Here is a 17,650-nt window from a genome sequence, read left to right as displayed (position 1 = left end):
TTATACCCACACCCACAGTGACACACCCATTCCAACCAGGCCACACCTATTCCAACAAGGCCACACCTTCAGATGGTGCCACTCCCTGGTCCAGTGATATACAAACCATCACAGGTGGGAAGCATGACAGCATCCAGGCAGGCATGGTGCTGGAGGAACTGAGAACTCTAGATTTTGTTCTGAAGGCTTTTAGGAGAAAATTAGCTCCCACGTGGCCAGGAGAAGGATCTTAAAGCCCAATCGTACAGTGACACACTTCCTGCAACAAGGCCACATCACCTAATAGTGCCACTCCCTGGGCCAAGCATATTCAAACCACCACAGTGACAGAACTAATTTCAAGTTGTTCATTTAATCCCTGAGCACTTCAGGTTAAATCTGTTTTCACTAACCCCCCCCTCCTACATGGGGCTTCTTCCCCAAGGGCTCCAATAGGGTCTTGGAGATTTTTCTCCCTTTCTTTAAAATTTGGGTTTCTTGGTTTTTTTGCATAGGCTACTTTTCTGCATAATTTAATTCTCAAAAATTGAGAAAGTGCTCAATTAAACTTTCCTCTGTTCATCTCCCATGTTCCCCTTTACGAGGCCAGCCAAGGTTATCTGTTGCTTTATAATCTTCTAAAGATATTGTGTGCAATCACAATGTTCACAATAAATATAAGTGCAAATGTACACAAGAAAATACAAGCATTGTCTATGGGAACACACATGCACAAGTGTGCACACCACACACATGTCAACACAAAAACACAGGATTAGCTATTGTTCCTCTCTCTTTAAAAATATTTTTGTTTCTTCTTTGACAAGTTCACAATGCATATAATTTATTTTGATCATATCTGTCCCCTACTACCCTCCATGACCCCTCTTACACCCTCTGAATCTCTTCTTCCCAGCAAGTCCTCCTCCTGCCTTCATGGCTTTTAAATTTTCATTATTATAACTCTGAGTTTAATTAGTGTTTACTGGAACATGGGCAACTTACCAGCGGCCACAGCACTGAAGAAAAGTGACTCCTGTTCCTCCAGCAGTCATAATGTCAACGCTCCTTAGCTAGAGCTGGGACTGCATGAACCTGCCCCCGTTCATGATGGACAGCTGAGTGGCCTCTTCTTGTGTGGGTCTTGCGCAGCTAACCACAGCTGCTTCAAGTTCAGCATCTCTACAGTGGAGTCGATGGAATTCACTTACGTCCTTGGCAGCTACCTAGATCATCATGGCTGAATCTACTTCTACTCTTGTCCAGATTTCTGGCCCTTACATCCAGACCTCCTTTGAATGGTTCACTTGGAGACCCACAAGTCCCTCAAATCTGCCATGTCTGCTGGGTTCTGGCCTCAGTTGGTGCTTTCCCACCTTAGCCTACAAGCCACCAGAGGGCAGGAACGGTGTCTTATCCTGCAGTTTCCCTAGTGCCTGGTCCAATGCCTGCCAAATATTTGTTGAATCGGTGCGATCTATCCCAGTGGCTCCGTTTTTTATTATAGGACAGCGGATGCTGCTGATAGGTTGGATGCCAGAAAAGTGGGTGAGAGGACCCAGAGGCCACTAAAGTGGAGGGATTCATAAAACAGTAGTGCCCTAGAAAAGTGGTAATCTGGAAACCACCTGAATGAATAAGTTGATAGACAGACCTGCGATTTTCATCCTGTAGTTGATTTTTAAAAAATTCATGTTATGTGCACACACACACACACACACACACAGAGGGCTTGGCATGGGCTTCTGAAACCTCAAAGCCNACTCCTACTGACATACCTCCCCAACAAGGTCACACCTCCTAACCCTTCCAAACAATTCTTCAGCTAGGAAGCAAGCATTGGAATATATAATGCTATGGGGCCATTCTGCTTCAAACCACCATTCTGCATGTGACATTATGATGCCAGGACCCTGACTCCACTGACTCCTCCCTTGGGCCTGAAAAGGTGCCGGATGGGTTGCCACCATTTTCTGAACATGTGACCAATGGAGATCAATAATTATACCTAAGCATGCCGCTGATCGTCTCACTTCGAGACTCCCCTTTCCCCAAATCATAAATCATCTATAACTATCCAAAAGCCCTATCCTCAGGGAGACAGATTTCAGACTCGAAGCACCCTGGAATACTTCAAGAATAGTGCTTTCTCTTTGCTTAACTCCCAGTTTTGGTGACTGGCATATATGTGGTCACTGTTACCCCTGTAACAAAATGCCCAAGAAAGATAACTTCACAGAGAACAGGGTTCTGTTCTGGTTTAAGAAGTTTCAGTTCATGGCAGGCTAGTTCCATTGTTTTGGGGCCTGTGGTGAGTCAGAGCCTCTGGCAGAGTGTGGTGAATATAGTTGTTTACCTTGCGGTGTAATGGATACACACAGGCAACAAAGAGAAGTCCTGAGACAATGTTTGTCTTTTCCAACCCCTGCAAAGCATTTTGTCCAATCAGGCCCCAGTTTCACAGCTACTTGGAAATTATCAGTTATATGAACAACACCATTGGATACACCCATCAATTAAGAGCATTAGGCAAAGCACTTAGAGAGTATGGCAAATAAAGAGATACAGTACTGAGGATAGCATGTAAGTTGCGCCAGTCGCTCTTCCAGAAAGCAAATGGCCATCGATGTAAGTACCTGGAATCAAACATTCCTTAGTTCATTTAATCTTCCTAGCACTTCTATGATGTGGAAAAGAAAAGGAAGGGGCAGAGCCGAGCACAGGCATGTACCTACAGTCCCAAGTACTTGGGAAGCTGAAGCAGGAGGATCATTTGAGTTCACTTATTTGAGGCCAATAGAATGAGATTCCATGCTGGGCAGTGGTGGAGCACGCCTTTAATCCCAGCACTTGGGAGGCAGAAGCAGGCGGATTTCTGAGTTAGAGGCCAGCCTGGTCTACAGAGTGAGTTCCAGGACAGCCAGGGCTACACAGAGAAACCCTGTCTTGAAAAAACAAACAAACAAACAAACAAACAAACAGAATGAGATTGCATGTCGGAGAGGTGGGGATGAGACATGGCAAATCTTTACTTTGTAGGAGACCTCACCACCTCCTTCAGGGTTTAGGAATTATGTCCCTTATTTTTATATCATGACTCCTAGTTAAGGTGATTACACTGTGTCTAAGTGTGGACTACTATTTGACCAAGATGATTTAAGCACTGGCTGGTGACTGTCAGGGGAGATGAAGGCTCACTGAGTGAGTTCTCAGTCCTCCAGGGCAGGATTTATGACAAGCAATGGCTGATCTATTTCTGCCAGGGATTCTGTAAGGAAGACCCCTGCCCTGGGGAAACAGAAATGCTGTATTAGGGGGAAATCACCAGCACTGCCTGAAGATGCTTCCAGCATGGCTTTGTGCTTGGTTTTCCTGAGGCAAAACTGTCAGCTGCAGAGGAAGATGAGGCAATGTAGCCAGGGTTTTGAAACTGTAACCCAAGACTTCAAGTTTCTGCCACTCAGCCATCCAAGTAGGTGAAATAAGGCAGATACCTTGCAAAATACACACAGGCCATACATGTGGGCCAAGGGCTCACTCCTGCTTCAAAACACCCACATCTTAGCGCATGGGATTCTAGCAGAATTTTAACAAAGCCCCATATTACCAAATGCTGCATACACAGAGAAATACATAAATATACATATGTACATACATATACAGAAATACATAATATATGCATACACATAAAATACACATTTACATATATGCATACACACAAATATACATACATACAAACATAAACACATAATTCTCACAATTCAGATGTATATGAAATATACACATACACAAATCCACATACATACACACATATGCATACATTTATACATAAATACACACATATACACATACATTAACACAATACATACATATAAATACATACATACAAATATACATTCACACATATACACACATGCATGTATACACACAGATGCATATACATATACACCCTCCACTACCTACATTCTTATATAGTTAAATACTATGAGAGGAGTGATTAAAACCTGTCATCATGGATACAACAACATATAATTCACAAGTAAAATTCTTTCCTGGTAGATCCTAAGTAGATGCTACTTTGTGCCAAATGTTTTGGTTTAAATAGCCATTTGACATCTGTCTAAATGTTTGGTGACAGAGAAGCAGGAAGGCCCCTCTTAGTTGGAAATGCCGAGGTCATTCATTATGTCTAGAATGCCGACACAGGAGGCTATGAAACAGAGCATACACTCAGCCCCCTGAACAGTAAAGGAGAAATGCTGGCTCTAGACAGGTTTTCCAGGCCTTTTTCTTTCAGGAATTAACGCCACCAGCCAAAGTTGGTGGTAGTGTACTCAGTACCCTGGGCTTCAGTATAGGAGGGTGGAGTGAAACATGGCAGTACCAGGGAGCCAGTGTAGGGAATGTACACAGATACACAACACATATACAAACAGATACATAATATATATAAAACAGATACACAACATATATACAAACAGATGCATAATATATATAAAACAGAAACGGATACACAGTGATGCAGAGGCCATATGGGCAAAGAAAACACATGGCTTGCACTTCCACTTTGACTTTATTTTGAGACAGAGTTTCTAGCCCAGGCTGACCTTGAACTCCTGTAGTCAAGATTGACGTTGAACTGATTCTTTCTCTGCATCACCTGATGCTCAGCTGATGTGGTGCTGAGGATTGAACGTGGGGCTTTATGAATGCTAGGCAAGCACTGAGCCACAGCCCCACCCACTCCAGAAGGCAAACAAAGAGGAAAGGAGACTGGGGGGAGATGGGGATAGTCCGGACATTCCCATGACTGGTTGGAACCCCTGTGTCGCTACCTTCGGTCTGTAGGGCTGGTCTCTCTGCCAGTTCCTCCTTTGTCTGCTTCTCAGCAGCTGTCCCTCACACCTGCTGTGTGGTCCCAGGTGTGATTTAGGTTTGTTTGTTTGTTTGTTTGTTTGTTTATCTACTGTGGCTAGTTACAGTAGTCATTATCTGAAATGTAGGGGAGCAGAGGTATTTGATTTGGGAACATTTGCGTATGGGTGATGAGACACCTTCGGGATGAGTCCTGAGTCTACAGAGGAAATTCACTGATGTTTTGTGTACACCGCATACACGTACCCTGAAGGTGAGTGTCTGGGTTATTTTTCATGCACTTGACATCTTTCTGTGACCTGTGTTAGGAGGTCAGGTGTGGAATTTTCCCTGGTGTCACTCGGAAAATGTGATGTTTAGTTTTAGTTGTCAACTTGACACAATCTGAAATCACTTGGAAAAAAGAGTCCCAGTGGGAGAATGCCTGCAGACATGTCTATGGGGGTTTGTCTTTATTGCCTTAATTGATGTGGGAAAACACTGCCTGAAGAAAGCAATGGGTGGCACTAGTTTGGGGTTCTGGCCTATACAAATGTAGAGAGATGCTGAGCACCAACAAACCTGCATGCATCCGTTTTCTCTCCGCTCTTCAGATATAACTACATGCTTCTAGTTTCTGCCTTGAATTTACCGCAATGATGGATTGTAACTCAGGATTGTGAGCCAAATAAGCCACTCCTCCCTTAAGGTGCTTGATGTCAGGGTATTGTATACAGTCAACACAAGCGACAGGAGAACACAGAGCATTTCAGATTTGGGCTTTTCAGATTAGGGATGTGCCCCACATATTACCATGACTGGCAACTACTTGAGGGTGCTCACTTTGAGCTAAGAACTAACTGCTTCGCCTCCTCCCAACCCTGTGTCAGTCCTATTAACTCTCTCCATTTTTCCAGATGAGGAAATCGTCCCCAGAAAGCTTAAATGCCCTGGGTTAAATTTCCAAGCTACTGAAGTCAGGATGCTGGGCATTGAGGCTACCCTGTGTTCTTAGACAGCAAAGTAAACAACAAGGATGGTGTGTAACAGAGGAGAATGTAGACACGTAGTAGGTGCTTGTGATGGCTAGTGTTGGTGTCAGCTTAACAAGATCTCAAATCAGCTGGGAGTTGGGTCTGTGAGTCTATCTGTGGGGGACTGTCTTAAGTTAATGGATGTGGAAATACCCTTCTTGATTATGGGTGAGACCACAAGCAGGGAATGCAGAACCGTAGAGAGCGAAGAGGATAAACTGAGCTCCACCATTTACTCATTCGGTCATTGCTTTGGGGCTTAACTGTGAATGGAATGCGGCAGGCTGTTTCAAGTCCCTGCTGCCTTGATTTCCCCACAATCACAAACTATAACCCCAAGCTGCTAGCGAGATGAACCGTTTCCCCATAAGTTGCTTTCGTTGGAGTATTTTAACGCAGCATTGGAAAAAGAAACAGAGACAGATATAGGTATCAAGGTGTGTTTTTGCTGCTGTTATAAACCCAACCATATGGCTCCTAGGCCTTTGGAATTATTCTGTGGGAGGAATATGGAAGACATTGAAACTTGTGCTAGAACAACCATTGAATGCTGTGATGGTTTGAATAGGTCCCTATGGCCCCTATAAACTCATGTGTTTGGATGCTTGGCCCATGGGGAGTGGCAGTATTAGTAGGTGTGGTCTTGGAGTAGGAGTGGCCTTGTTGGAGGAATTGTGTCACTGTGGGGGGTGGGCTTTGAGATCTCATAGTGCTAAAACACCAGTGTGGAGTAAGAGTCTCCTCCTGGCTGCCTGTGGAAGACAGCCCCTCCTGTCTGTCTTCAGATCAAGATGTAGAACTCTCAGCTCCTTCTCCAGCACCATGTCTGCCTGGACACTGCCATGCTTCCTACCACGATGATAATGGACTGAACCTCTGAAACTGTAAGCCAGTCCCAACTAAATGTTGTCCTTTATAAGTGTTGCCTTGGACATGGTATCACTCCACAGCCGTAAACCCCTAACTAAGACAAATGCTATGAGCCCTGCCAAGGTGGACTGTTCTCTAGACCTGTGAGTCAAACCAATTCTTTCTTCCTTAAATTGCCTATGCCAGGGTATTTAATCTCAAGAGTGAAAGAAACCAACATGATCCTTATTTATATCTTACATTTATGTGCTAACACAAACCCTGTAAGATAAAGGCCATGATTCCCATTTTATAGATGGAGAAAATGAGGCTCAGAGAGACTATCTCACCCACAGTCATGCCATTTAGCAAAAGATCCCAATTTCACCTCTATGTATAGCCACATTCTTTCTGCTTTTCTCCAAATGACATCTCCAGATGTTTCTTTGGTGGAATTAGATTATTTTAAATCGCTCCTGTGGAAATGTGTAGTTTTGCATACCCAAACCAAATAGATATTATAAAACAAACAGGGAGAGTTTGCTGGAATTTGAAAGCAGTCATTGATGACTGTCAGCAGGAAACCAGTTTAGGTTCTCTTTTGTAACTTCCTTCATCTTAGGGAATCTTATTTTCCAAAGTTCAAAGAAAAAGATGAGAGGGTAAACAAGAATTATTGGCTTAAAATTCTCAAATGGAATGGCTTACCTTTGGTATTCTACCTCATGTTAGGTTAATCACAGCCATGGCCTCCAGGAAAGGAGAAAAGGAAGCAATCACACATTCATTAGGTGACTAGGGGACTCTGTAGAGTCAGATCCAACCTGGAATGTGTGTGTGCATGTGTGTGCATTTGTAGGTAAAAGCCAGATAACTTCTGGTGTGGTTCCTCGGATATAATCTACCTTGATATTTGAGACAGGGTCTCATATGGGCCAAGGATTTAGCAATTAGGCCAGGCTGGCTAGTTAGGGAGCCTTAGGCATCCCCTCATCCTTGCCTACCCAGCACAAGGACTGCAAGCACATAGCACCACTCCCGGCTCCCCCCAACGCCCTCTCAGCCCTGCAGGTTCTAGGAATTGAACTGCGGGATGGCCATATTCTTAAAAGGCAAGCCCTTTGCCAACAAATTATCTCTCTAAGGTCCACCCCCCCCCCCAAGCTTAGAATAGACTTTAACAATGACACATTTTATACACAGGAAGACAGAAGCTCTAAAAGACTGGCTGTTAGAGTTGAAATGGGACCCTAGCTTCTTCTACTCTTTCTACCACACCGTCTGGAATTATTTTAGCGTATATTTTCTCTCCTCCTATTTGATTTAGCAAGGCACAATGAGAATACTTAAACATTAAAAAAAAAGTCAGGACACTAAGAGTAAAGTGAGCCTGGAAAGAGGTGAACAAAGTAATTGCCTTCTGGAGGCTGGAATTAGCAGTGGGTCTTATCTAAGGCAATTAGGGAGAATCAGTGGGTAATTAAAGGCTCAAGAGCTTGCTGAAATCCCCAGCCCAAACACGACCTGGGAAGCAAGAGCTAATTTCCAAGGAAAGGTCCAATGGAGATAAAGCTGTGTGCATTTTATACTCAACCTGGTGGGAAGGAAAGGTCAAAATAAGAGGTCAGCTGAGGGATGTGTGTGTGTGTGTGTATGTGTGTGTGTGTATGTGTGTGCGCGCGCGCGTGCTGGAGAGCTGAGCGGGTTCAGTGGTTAAGAGCACTGACTGCTCTTCCAGAGGACTGAGGTTGGAGTCCCAGCTCCACACAGCAGTACACAATCACCTGCTGCTCCACTTCCAGAGGATCTGACACCCTCTTCTGGCTTCTGTAGACACTCGTAATGTGGGGTGCCAACATACATGCAGGCAAAACACATGAACATTCTAAAATGAATCCTCTCTCTCTCTCCCCTCCCCTACTGTGTGCGTATCTATGTCATCTGTGGTCTTACGAGTCTAATTCCGGGAAGTCTGATACTCACAAGAGACTTGTCTTCTTGAGCGTTTAGATGTGTAAGCCCTTACTTGTATGTATATATATATATATGGTGAGTAGAATTTACCACAGATCCTTTCCCTGGTCTCAAGCACCATAAGCACTGTAGGCTTAGGCTTCCCCTTCTCTGCATCCTGGTGTCTGCTAACACATGCTTTTCCTGCCCCATTCCTCTCTACAAAGTCACCAAAGCCTCCCTGCAGGGAGACAGACCCTCCTTCTTTAGAGGCCAGCTGTCAAGATGTGATGTGTGTGTGTGTGTGTATGTGTGTGTGTGTGTGTGTGTGATTGATACCAGACTGGGAAACCTTTGAAGTTTAAAGACGAGGGCATGGTGGCATTGTGGTGTGTGTGCTTTCTAGTTGCTTTGTTTGGGATGGGGTCCTGTCATGACTAATAGTGGTGGGGATTTCTTCATCTGAATGGACATTTCCCAGAAAATCTTGGAGAACTCAAAGCATCCCCAACCAGAGATAAGCTTGATTCCCATCTTCTAACAGATGCTAGCAGTCGGCTACATCCCAGGCAGCCCCTGGGGATCTCATGTAGAAGAGAGAACACAAGAGAAAGCCGCCTTCCAATATCTTCAGTGCTGTTAAGCCGGAATCAGGCAAGCTCACAGTTCCACGTGTAAATTAGAAGTGGGTGCCCTGGGGACATTTCTCTTTAGACGGAGCCTCATCTCACTTGCTCTGAGGACACAGGCAGAAGAGAAGCTGGTCCCCACAGCTGCAGCTGGGACCCTAGCGCAGGCCCACAGAGTGTCTGTTGTGCTCTTTCCTAGTGTGTTTCTGCTTCCTTCTTCCCCAGAGCTTTCCGTTTAACACTTTACCTTCTCCGGCTACCACACATCCCTCTCACATAGGACAGGCACACGCCCCAGATTACAGTAGTCTCAGGCAGTCCTCTGGTTGGGTGATGGAGGCATGCCAGTTTATCTGTGCAGTTAGCACTGGCTGCTCCCCAAACACGTTGCTCTTCCACCACAAACCTGCTGAAAAGATCCTAGAATTTCCCATCAAAGTCCTCCTTGGAATCACTGAGGATGCGGTCTCATGTGTGTAATATTCCCCCTCCTTATGAAGGATAAAGTCTTCAGTGCCTGCTCCCTCCCCTCTCTAGGCTCCCTCAGCACCTTGTCACTATCACAAGGCAGGGAGAGGGAGTGGGAGGTGAGGAGTGGGGATGGGTGGGGACAGACGCAGGGTCTGGGTTAGCTCAGGCTGACCTTGAACTTGCTAAGTAGCTGAGGATAACCTTGAAGTTCTGATCCTCCTGCCTCACCCCCCAGTACTGGGTTTACAGGTATGAGCCACCATGACCAGGTACTGGGTTTACAGGTATGAGCCACCATGACCAGGTACTGGGTTTACAGGTATGAGCCANCAGGTATGAGCCACCATGACCAGGTACTGGGTTTACAGGTATGAGCCACCATGACCAGGTACTGGGTTTACAGGTATGAGCCACCATGACCAGGTTGTGCGGTGCTGGGGATTGAACCCAGGGCTTCATGCGTGCTAGGTGGTAGATTTTCCTTTTCTAGGACTGTAGCCTATAGTGAGGGCAAGCTGCCGCGCTGTAAGAGAGAGGCCCTGAACACATTGCAGCCTCAACAGCCAAGCTTGTCCCGTGGGCCAGCACGTCACAGGCATGAGTCAAAGTCCACATCATAGTTCAGGGGTGGGGGTAGGGGTGAGGTCAGTAAATTATACTCCATCTTCTTTATCAAAACTACCAAATGTATGATGTAATTATAATTAGTGTACTTATAAAGCCAAACAAGTAGATATAATAATCATATGTTTAGTAATTGCTAATTGTCCTCTGTCACTAATTCATTTGGTCTTCTCTGTTAGCCCTAATTAGCACAATCTCTTCATGGTTATTGTATTCATTCATTCATTCATCTATTCACTCATTCATCTACTCATTCATTCATCCTTTTACCTATGCTTTTGAGGCAACGTCTTGCAGTTGGCTCTGGCTGTCCTGGAACTTGTGCCGATCCTTCTCATGCCTCAACTTCCCCAATTTTGGGATTACAGGGTGTATCAGCACACCTAACCAATTTTTTCCTTTGGTATTTCGAGAGAGGGTTTCTTTGTGTAGCTCTGGCTGTCCTGGAACTTGCTCTGTAGACCAAGCTAGCCTTGGACTCACAGAGATCCACCTGCCTCTCCCTCCTGGTGCTGGAATTAAAGGCGTGCACCACCACTGCTCAGCACCTAAACAGTTTTTAATGTCTTCATTGGTGGTGGGGGCACAGGGTCTCACCTAGCCCAGGCTGGCCTTGAACTTGCTGTGTAGCCAAAGATTACCTTGAAGTTCTGATCGCCCTGCCTCACCATCCCCCCCCCCCAGTACTGGGTTTACAGGTATGAGCCACCATGACCAGGTTGTGCAGTGCTAGGGATTGAACCCAGGGCTTCATGCGTGCTAGGTAAGTACTCCAGCTGCTGAGTTACGCCTCCAGCCCTCTACTTTTACATCTTTTTTAAAAAAATAATTTATTCAATTTTATTTTATGTGCATTGGTGTGAGGGTGTCAGATTCCCTGGAACTGGAGTTAGAGACAGTTGTGAGCCTCCATGTGGGTGCTATGAATTGAACCCGAGACCTCTGGAGGAGTAGCCAGTGCTCTTAACTATTAAGCCATTTCTCCAGCCCCTACTTTTGAATTCTAAAGAATATTTTAAGAAAGCTCTGCCAGTGTTTGATAGATGGTTAATGTCCAAAGCTATCTATTTTTGTTCTTTTCAAGCTGGAGAAACATTCAATTGCATTGATTATTTCTAAGCATACATTAGCACCAACCCTTATTATCTTCATAGTCCCTCCCTCCCTCCCTCCCTCCCTCTCCCTTCTCTCTATCTCTGTCTCTTGGTATTTTGAGTTCTGTCTCCAACCCAGGCTCCTGAGTGCTAGAATCGAGTGAGCCACAGCATCCTGCTCAAATTCTGGTAGCAACTAGGTAGAAGGTCTCACAATGGCCTATGTGATAAGATTCATACTGTCTGTTGTTGGTGTTGTGTTTCTACTTTGGTCGTTGCAATCAGCAGATTCACGGACAACTTTCTGCTTTGGTCCAAGCCTCACAGCCTGTACATACCTACAAGGAACCTCCCCCAGTGCAGTAGAACTAGTCTTCAGCACAGAGGCAGGTCTATTTTAAGAAGCTCATTTCTCTCTCTCTCTCTCTCTCTCTCTCTCTCTCTCTCTCTCTCTCCCTCTCTCCCTCCTTCCTTCCCCTCCTCTTTCCCTCCCTCCCTCCCTCCTTCCCTCCCCCATCTCTCTCTCCCTCTCCCTTTCTAAAATAACACTTGAAAATACATTTCAGTAGAAACTAACATGTTCTCAATCAGAACTGTAGAAGAGATTTACTCCCAAGTGGGTGCAGATTAGCCCACCAATTGATCTCCATTCTCTATTAATTTTCCTGCAGTGTGTTCTCAGTTTTTCTCTCCATTCTTATTACGTCGCGTGCACTTTTCATCTCACCCATATCCTTCTGACTTTGCTCTAAAGCCTCTCATAATGTGATAAAAGGGAACCCCTGTGGCCCAAATCACAATTTCGGAAACTCTGCTACAAATGAACTGTGCTCCCTAGGCACAGTCACTGACATTATTTTGTTGCTGATTACCTGCTTTTTAACTGGAGACAGAAAAAAAATTTTAACTCAGTGTTTTGGAGTCAGTTTATCTATTTATTTGTTCATTTCTTTCTGAGGCTAGGTTGGCTTTGAGCTTGCTTTATAGCCAAAGATGACCTGGACCTTCTAATCCTTCTGCCTCTATCTCCCAAGGGCCGAGATTACAGGCAGGTGCCACTGAGAGGTTGTTGCTGTGCTGGGGATGGAAGCCAGGACTGCGTGCTGGCAGTTGCTCCAGCAACGGAGCAGCACCCCTAGCCCCAGAGACCAAGGTTTAAACAACCACTTGATGATTCTGATTTAGCCAACAAATTCAATTTCGCAAATAGGATTAAGGATCAGGGTAATTTCCTGATTGCGGGAGGAGTGTTCTGTAAGCAGACTCACCAATGACTGTGCTTTCCTGAGCCTGGCTCTGTCTTGAAGCTTATTTTTCTTATCTTGCAACTGGCGCTTGAAGTCTGGGGTCACTTCGCTTCTTTTTCTTCTTCTGCAAAATTGCAAAGTGATGAGGACATTATAACGGATCATTTTAAGTCTTTAGCAATCCACATAGTTATTTTTTCATTTTGTTGACTCTTGTTGGTGTAGTGATTCAAAGACTGCCTGTACACCACTGGAAATGAATCAAATGTCCATCTATAGAGAGCTTGTACAACTAACCCTGGCCCCATAACACAACAGAGAGCTATGAGCTGTAAAACGGAAGGCAGAATGTTTCTGCAGACAGTGCACAGTGAGCCTCAGGATACAACACATGAAAAAGAAAACCAGGTCAAGAAAGGCAAACATATTATGCTGCTGTTCATCTCAGGAGACATCTAAAAACATGTCTGCTACTTGCCAATACTTTTTAAAACATTGTTTTTATTTTATGTGTATGAGTGTTTTGCCTACATGTTTATATATGCAGTGTCTGTAGGAACCAGAAGAGGGCGTCAGATCCCCTGGAACTAGAGTTACATTTTGAGCTGCCATGGAAGGGGCTGGAAACTGAACTCAGGTCCTCTGCAAGAACAGTAGTCCCTGTACTTTCTAGTTGTTAAATTTAATTATTACTTTGGCTTGTACTTTTTAGTTATTATTGATTTGTTTGTTGTTTGTTTGTTTCTGAGGCAGGGTCTTACTATATGACCCCTGTTGGCTGTTTTTGAAGCTTACCGTGTGCAGACCAGGCTGCCCTAAAACTGCCCAGTCTTAGGAAATAAACATTGTTTAATATCGTTTAATACACAATCCATATTTGAATTCCTGCAGTTGTTCTAAGAATGCCGTTTGTCGTTTCTTTTCCCTTCCCTCCCTCCCTCCTTCCCTCCACCTCTTTCTCCCTCCTTCGCTCCCTTCTTCTTTTCTCCCTCTCTCTTCTGTCCATTCCACTAGGAGCTCCTCTAGATTCAAGCTACATTTGGTTATAGATCCTATAACTTTCCTGCACCTCCTCCTTTCCTCAGTACACAGATTTTTTTTTTTTTAAGCCAGCTTCTACAACATTCCAGGGAACTTAGCACAGGCTAGCTTCCCTTCATTGTTTCCTTACAGTGTCTCTTATTTACTTCTTTGTTACCTATATGTTAACAAAAATAGAATGTTCTTCCAGACACATGATTAGTTTCCAGTCAGACTTTGGGCAAGATGTTTGTATTTAAAAGTCTTGTATTCTATCAGAATAGTTGATGATCAGGTTTTCTGGCTATCAGTGATGGTAACATTGATCACTTAACTAAGGTGGTGACTGTTGGTTCTCTCAACTGTGTTGATACATTTTTTNTTTNTTTTTTTTTTTTTTNNTTTTTTCGAGACAGGGTTTCTCTGTGTAGCCCTGGCTGTCCTGGCACTCACTTTGTAGACCAGGCTGGCCTCGAACTCAGAAATCCGCCTGCCTCTGCCTCCCGAGTGCTGGGATTAAAGGCGTGCGCCACCACGCCCGGCTCTAATTTTTATTTTTTTTAGCCTTTCCAGTTAGTGTGTAAGTATTACAATACTGTTTTGTCACCCTGAGAACTTCTAAGTTCCAAATTTCCAGCAGGGCCTGGTACCCTACACCTGGAACTCCAGCACTTAAGAAGCTGAAACAGGAGAATTGTGTTGAGTTTGAGGCCAGCCTGCCTTACATGGTGAGTTCTAGAACAGACTATTCAGGCTAAGAGACTTTGTCTCAGAAAATGAAACAAAGAAACAAGCAAAAAACAACAAACAAAAGCAATTTTTAACTTCTGCCTTCCTCTCTGTCCCTCATGCCCCAGTCTGTCCTGTTTCTGGTGTGCACGCAATGCTTTGTGTGCCCCAGGAAGAGCTACCTACACACGATGGACTCTGATTGCCAAGCCTCACATCCCCCATTCACTCTTTCAAATGCAGGACAGGAAGGGAACTTCCAGATCATGTTTGATCCTGAAACTACCTTAAATTGGCTTTGTCTGTCTGATTTTGCCACTCCATCCAGCTTGGCCACACGCAGGGAAAATGAACAGCCACCAAATTACAATTTGATGGAGCGTGTCGATATAGAGGAATTTCAGAGGTACAGGAAAGCCAGACATGGAGGCACACATTTATAATCCCAGTACTCAGGGTTCTGAGGCAGGAGGAGCACAGATTCAAGACAAGCCTGGGCTACAAAAGGAGACTCTATCTCCACCAACAAAGCAGCCTCCAAGAGGCAGGAAAGTTTAGAGATTAACAGTACAGTGAGGAACCACACTGTCTCCATTTCACTTTGACAACTGATAGTATATTACTACATATACCTTAACTTTCTACTTCATCATACTACACTTTTTGGTCTGTGTTTTCTGTTTTGGGAACAAGATATCTTTATGTAGCCCAGGCTGGCCTTGAATGTGCTACCCTCCTGCCTCAGCCTCCTCAGGGCTAAGATTACAGGTCTGTATCACCATTATTTCAACTACCATTTTCCTTTTGAGACAGGGCCCCATTACTTAGCTCAGGATGCCTTGAACTTGGTCTGACTTTTTTTTACAAGTTCGTCCCTACTTACCTCGGTTTCCCTGGCCATGAATCTGACAGAAAGATCAGTAGCTGTCTTACTACCTTATGTTCTACATGGGGGGATCAAAATCAGTCCCTCCCTCCTTTTGTTTGCTGACTCACTGATAAAGGAAGGAAGTATAAAAAAAACCCACTTGATGCAGGCTTATAATTAATATTAAAATACTGAATGACAGCTGGGGCTGGAGAGGCAGCTCATCAGTTAAGAGCTCTTACTGCTTTTAAAAGGACCTGTCTGTGTTCAGTTCCCAGTATCCGTACTGGTCAGCACACAATCACCTGTAACTCCAGTTCAAAGGCCAGACAGCCACCCTCCTCCCCCAACATACACACACACAAAATAAATAAATTATATACACACACACAAAATGATGATATATATATATATCACATTTACACACACACACTTACACACACACACATATACACATACATATAAACACTCACAAAATGATGATACATATACACACGCACACACACATATATATATATATATATATGTATGTATATATATATATATATATATATACACATACATATACACATACACTAAATGATAGGCTGGCCAGATTGCTCAGTGGGTTACAGCCCTTACTATACACCTCTAATGATCTGAATTTGATTCCCTGAACCCAGAGTGGAAGCAGAGAATTGACTCCTAGAAGTTGTCCTCTGACATCCACACACATGTGCCGTGGCATGCACACACAGTAGCCACAGTATTTAAAATACTAAGGCACTTGTACTGCTGAGTCATCACAGCTATAAGAACTGGACAGATGAGGACCAAAAGGCCAACTTGTTAAGGCCGGTCAGCCCACACCCACCTATGGAAAAGCTCTGTAGTTCACAGTGAGTTCCAGGATTACCTCCCCCGCAGCCCCGCACCTACTCAAGTGTCAATAAACGATTCTGCAGAACAAATAGGCTGAGAGGGGCGTGGAGCTTCTCACCCTAGCCTGAAGAGCGTGGGGTCACAGTTGTCTAGATAATTAAAGCGGATGATGTCAGTGGGATGCTTATCTGACGATCGCCAAGGTGGAAGCTCTTTCTCCCCGGGGTTATTCTTCTTTCTTAAGGAGGAGGAGGACCGAAAAGCTAAGGAAGGGGACTGCTTCTCATCTGGAGAATTGCCAGGAATTGGCTGAACATCGGCAGTTGTGAATCCATCCTTTGGAGGTGTCTAGGGGAAGAAAATGAATTACCTCTTCTCTCAGAGTACTGGACTAGCAACAGCAATAGACAAGGAACACAAAAACCTTCACCACCTTCCCAGCCATCCTCATCCTCACTATGGCAACGCTGATAACAGTGATGAGGACTACAGCCACTGTCCCAGGAGCCCTTGGATGTGCATATAAGTTTCGTTGTATTTTCATATTCTATCTTCATAGTGATTTATTTATTATTTACTTATACTAGGTCACGTGTTGTCCAGGCTCACCTCAAACTCCCTATATAGCCCAATATGACCCTGAACTCCTGATCTTCCTGCCTCCGTCTCCTGAATTCTGGGATTACAGGCCTATAACATCAGGCCTGGTTTATCTCGTGCTGAGGATTGAGTTTAGGGCTTTGTGACGGACAGGCAAATGCTCTGCTGGCTGAGCTGTATCACCAACCTTACTTTGGTTTAGAAAGACAGTTCTCAGTCTGTGACCCAGGATGGCCTAGAACCAGGTAACTAGGCTGGCTTTGCATACACTGCAGTCCTTCCCCAAACTCAGAAGTGCTGGGATTACAAATGTGAGCACCACTCCCACCCATCACAGTAAAGAGCTCATCACTGCTCCATTTCACAGAGGCAGAAGCTGAAGCCAGAAGAGATGACTTAAACTGACCCACAAGAACATAAGTAGAATTTGAATTTGAATCCAAAATTCAAATCCTAGGTCCTACCCTTAATGGCCTAACAGGTTCAAGTTGCACCGGGGTGGACGTAGATATGACAATTGTCCAAAGGCAAGCAACTCCCTGAGAACAATTCTATCTCACTTCCCAAATTAGAAATCTTTTCTATGCTCAGTTCAGAAAGTGTTTTCAGTGTGGGTTTAGCCTAAGGGAAGTGGTACTGGTATGTTGGGAAGCCATTAAGAGCTCAATTTTTGTTCATTAAGAGATTAGGGAAGCTTTGCTTGGTAAATTGGCTTGCTTCAAATGTGAGTTTTTAAAAAAAAAAATCAAGAATTTCCCCAGTTGGGACTGGGGTGTAGCTCTGAGGTAGAATCTTTGCTAGGGTCTTATATTCCAAGCCCAGCATCACCAACAAAAAT

The 17,650-nt window shown here is 44.4% G+C and overlaps 1 protein-coding gene across 3 annotated transcripts in view; it reads right to left on the bottom strand.

Annotated features, from left to right (window-relative positions):
- The window catches only part of Fbxo16 (F-box protein 16), a 50,921-nt gene that overhangs the window by 7,197 nt on the left and 26,074 nt on the right, over nt 1–17,650 (bottom strand). For all 3 annotated transcript variants that reach the window (XM_021182516.2, XM_029469192.1, XM_029469191.1), the window contains exons 6-7: nt 16,331–16,560; nt 12,756–12,858 (exon numbers count right to left, since the gene is read on the bottom strand). In XM_021182516.2, coding sequence (XP_021038175.1) covers nt 12,756–12,858; nt 16,331–16,560 — 333 coding nt within the window. The remainder of the gene's footprint in view (nt 1–12,755; nt 12,859–16,330; nt 16,561–17,650) is intronic.

This window comes from Mus caroli, chromosome 14 (assembly GCF_900094665.2).
Source record: "Mus caroli chromosome 14, CAROLI_EIJ_v1.1, whole genome shotgun sequence".
NCBI classification, from domain to species: domain Eukaryota; kingdom Metazoa; phylum Chordata; class Mammalia; order Rodentia; family Muridae; genus Mus; species Mus caroli.
The sequence above is the reverse complement of the archived record's forward strand: the minus strand, read 5'-3'. Positions and strand labels throughout refer to the sequence as shown.